The 4,303-nt window shown below is 33.8% G+C and overlaps 1 protein-coding gene across 3 annotated transcripts in view; it reads right to left on the bottom strand.

The window, feature by feature from the left end:
• Positions 1 to 4,303, bottom strand: part of LOC110452431 (armadillo repeat-containing protein 3-like) — a 24,866-nt gene that overhangs the window by 5,326 nt on the left and 15,237 nt on the right. Inside the window, exons 18-19 of one of the 3 annotated variants that reach the window (XM_021500957.1) lie at positions 2,018 to 2,029; positions 1,198 to 1,206 (exon numbers count right to left, since the gene is read on the bottom strand). The exons of 1 other annotated variant lie outside the window; for it this stretch is intronic. In XM_021500957.1, coding sequence (XP_021356632.1) covers positions 1,198 to 1,206; positions 2,018 to 2,029 — 21 coding nt within the window. The remainder of the gene's footprint in view (positions 1 to 1,197; positions 1,207 to 2,017; positions 2,030 to 4,303) is intronic. One more of the 3 variants, XM_021500958.1, reaches the window with a different exon arrangement.

Here is a 4,303-nt window from a genome sequence, read left to right as displayed (position 1 = left end):
CCCCAATATAGATTTAAAGACTTCTTATACCTAATACAATAATATGACTTAGATTTATGATGTATTTTGTGAATTTTTGGTTTGTTTGTGTTTTATGTTCTATTTACAGCTATGGTAATTAAAGAGGGTGCCAGGTTTTGCAGGTTTAGTGACTACTCCTTGTAGGCCTCGGATCCATGACCCAGCGGTGGAGGGCTAGTGATTGTAGAAAAAGTGGTGTTCTTTATGTTTGAACATTGACATCAATGCCATTTCTAATAATCTTAAATTTGGGTCAGGGGCAGTTGTTTTCTTTCAATCTTTTACTTTTAAGTGTTCCCGGTTTCACAAACTATATTTCCAACATAATGTTTTAATTTTAAACATTCATTTTTTTTTTACAATTTTTACTGGGCATCACTAGATTTTACACGTGTAATTGGACAATAATCCATATTAGGCGAAAATCCTTAAAATAGGAAGTAGAAATGGATGAAATTCAGGTCCATACATTTCAGACTGTATATATATCGCTGTGTATAGTACATGTGTGTGTAATATGTGGAAGCTTTGATCTGCTACCAGATCAGTGCATGGTACATCTGTACATATATATATATTATGTAAATTTAATGTTAATTATGAACACCATCATGCAGGGGGCAACTTTCAGATCACATGCATATTCATGAGTATAATATTTGCATATTCAAATTCACATCTTGGTCACTGTTATAAAACACAACCGCATTTCCATTTTAATTCAGAAGGAATTATTACCTAACCATGCAAAATATGACACAATTGTTAAAAAATGGGTTTATTTCATCAAGGAGAAAAAAAAAGAAAAAAAAATTCCTTATTTTGTAACAAAATTGAATGATTTCATTCACGCAAAAACCTTTGACCTCCTTGAAAATAGGGATGATAGCATCCTTATTAACTCATTCACCCCTAAAGACACATTTGAACTCTTCCAATTCAAAGGTTGGAATAGTTCATTATGAGATTCCAGGGGTGAATGAGTTAAAAAATGGGATGCTTTCATCCATGAAAGAAATGCATCCTTGTTACAAATAGGAGAATTCATTAGTACAGTGTTTGCATGCTCTGACAGGGTGCGGAATATACTGAGGCAGCAGGGAGTCGTCACAACACCCCTTGTCCTTAAATAGTAGCACACCTAAGTGTTAATAATGGAAGGAACAAAAAATATACCCAGAATATCTACAACAAACAATAATACAAAAATTAATGGAGAAATTGGGGGGAAAAAATATCATTTTATGAATATCTATGAAAGAACTTATTTAATTTATTTTCAAATCATTTTTAAAAACAAATCTGTATTTTTATTTTTAATGAATAATCAAAGATTTAGACAAAACTAAAAATTTAATAGATGTTTTAAGCAAACAACAACACTAAAAATTTCAAAGAAGATAGAAAGAAAAACATACAAATCAATCATTCACAGAATTTTTAAATTCATTTCTCGATATCTAAATCACAAGGTCTTAACGCCAAACACTGAATCTGTCACAAGACAATAGCATGCAATATAGAAGTGGCCTACAAAACCTAACAAGAACTCCGGGCCTTCCCACTTTTCTTGGGTGAAAACGAAACTCCAGAACAAGGTATTACCATTTCAATGTCTGACATTTTTATTGAACAGATACTCTTAGGTACGGTAATTAAATAGCCATTGTTCCATCAGTCCCTCCCAGCCCACAGAAATGGTTTATCTGGTATAAAACAAATTCAATATTACAAAAGATGGTCAAAGAATTTTTCACATGAAAAGTGACAAAGGTGAAAATGGCAAAATTAAATGCTGAAAAACAAAAACAACATTAAAATTTCATGCATTTATAAGTAAAATGGTCTCCTTGCATGCTGCAACATGAGGCAAAATTTATTAATAGGTCATTCCCATGGGGAGGGGTATGGGGGGTAGGGCAGCAAGCCTTATATGGGCGTACGACAAGGGGAGCAGAAATAAAAGGCACACACAACAGATTAATGTGCTACTTACGGAGGTGATGCACTGGAAGCAGGAAATGGAACGGCAGTTAGTGATTGGACAAAAATACCAAATGTAAAACCTCGCCCAATACATTTGTTGTTCAGTTTATCAGATACTCCACTGGTTATTTTTAGATACATGTTGACCACTGCTGACCATCAACGAACCAGAAGAAATGGCAATTATTGTAATTTAAATCATCTTGTATTGGATGACCTTGATATTTGTCTAATTGTCAATGAAAATAAAATTAAAATCATGGGCGAAGTTGTTTATATCGAGAGTAAAAATAAACTTTCTGCTTGTGTGTAAGCATTTTTACTTGATAAAAATAAATATTTTGGTTTAAAACATTTTTTTTTATTTTTTTTTTGAATTTATATTTCCACACATTTATAGATCCATACAGTTACTATGCATACACAATTTACATAGATATATGCATAATATTATTTTGAAAAAGAATTTTTCAAAAAAGATTAGTATTCATTTTTTATCAATAAATTAAACAGGAAACAACCAGTGGAGTACATATTGTATTGTCAGTAACCAGAAAGTGTATCAGTGAGGCACAGCAAGTCCACAGATACTAGAACAGGACAATACAACACTTAAAATTTACTATTTACTATAATACCTAATAGACGTCGCTCATATAATATTAGCACATTAAGGTGTGCTGTAGTTGTCATCAAAGTCTACAGTTAGGACTAAGTAGTAACTATTGAAATATTAATGTATAATCATAGTAAATGAAACATAAAATTACCTACAATTGTATATCTAATATTAGCACATTTATGTGTGCTGTAGTTCTAGTTGTCACCATAGTCTACAGTAAGGACTAAGTATAAAGTAACTATTGAAATATTGATGTATAATCATAGTAAATGAAACATAAATTACCTACAATTGTATATCTATATGATGGCAAACATGTATAGAGAACCTACATAAAATCTGTTTCATTTGTATAAATATGCTGTTGGCCTTAGTTATTCCATATAAATCAAATATATAATAACACAATAACATGTCTTAAAATGAAAACACATAGGATTGGACATTGTATAATGTCAGTCAAAATATCTACAGGAAACCCTTGTTATACTGCCACCACCAGAAACTGACATTATAAAGGGGTTCCAGAATTTTTGAAAAAAGGGGACCTTGAAAAGTGACTTTGCAAATGAAACGAAGGACATTGAATTCAGGTATTATTACCGAGGTATTGTCACCTGACGGATCCAATGTTTTCATGTAACACGTATTTGTTACAGTTCAGAGTATTGGGTATATTATTAATCATTGAATATATAGAGCTAGAGTTATAATACCTTGGCAAATCTCCAAAATTTCTATCAAGACATGAACATAGCTAAGGTATTGTGTTTTCCTTGATTGTGAAGTGTGTTATTGAGTACAGCTAAAAATAACAAGAGGCCCAGGGGCCTTAATAGCTCACCTGGTATTTTATTTTTCAATTTAAAACCTGCTGAGTACCATTCAGGTTTATCAAAGGAGTACAAGTAACAAAGTTGCATCTTCCATTTATAAATATTCAATTCCCTTTGCCCAAAGATTCTCTAAAACAAGTTTGGTTAGGTTAAAATCCCTTCAACGGTACAGAAGGAGAAGGATCTTTAATGTTTTCCTCTATTTCCCCTAATGGGCCCCACTAATCTGCCCCAAAGAAGGGGAATCCACACACCTCAGTTTAAACAAAATTGATTCTTTTCTCCCTAAGCATGCTTCAGACTGCATTTGGTTTAAATCCCTTCACTTGTATAGTAGGAGAAAAAAAATCCTCTATTTCCCCTATTGGGCCCCGCTCCTATGCCGCCAGAAGGCCCACACCCTCCGTTTATACAAACTTGAGTCTCCTTTGTCCAAAGATGCTCTAGGACAAATTTGGTCAAAATCCTTCAATTGGTTGAGGAGAAGATTTTTAAAGATTTACCTATTTTCCCCTATTTGGCCCCGTCCCTCTGCCCCCAGGGGGACCATACCCTCCGTTCATACAAAACTGAGAACCCTTTGGCCAATGATGCTCCAGACCAAATTTGGTCAAAATCCCTTCATCGGTACAAAAGGAGAAGGATATTTGATGTTTTCCTCTATTTCCCCTAATGGGCCCCACCCATCTGCCCTTAGAAGGAGGCCCACACACCTCAGTTTATACAAAATTGATTCTTTTGTCCCTAATCATGCTTCAGACTGCATTTGGTTAAAATCCCTTCACTTGTATAGCAGGAGAAAAAAAATCCTCTATTTCCCCTATTGGGCCCCGCCCCT

Source organism: Mizuhopecten yessoensis, unplaced genomic scaffold (assembly GCF_002113885.1).
Source record: "Mizuhopecten yessoensis strain PY_sf001 unplaced genomic scaffold, ASM211388v2 scaffold6683, whole genome shotgun sequence".
NCBI classification, from domain to species: domain Eukaryota; kingdom Metazoa; phylum Mollusca; class Bivalvia; order Pectinida; family Pectinidae; genus Mizuhopecten; species Mizuhopecten yessoensis.
The sequence above is the reverse complement of the archived record's forward strand: the minus strand, read 5'-3'. Positions and strand labels throughout refer to the sequence as shown.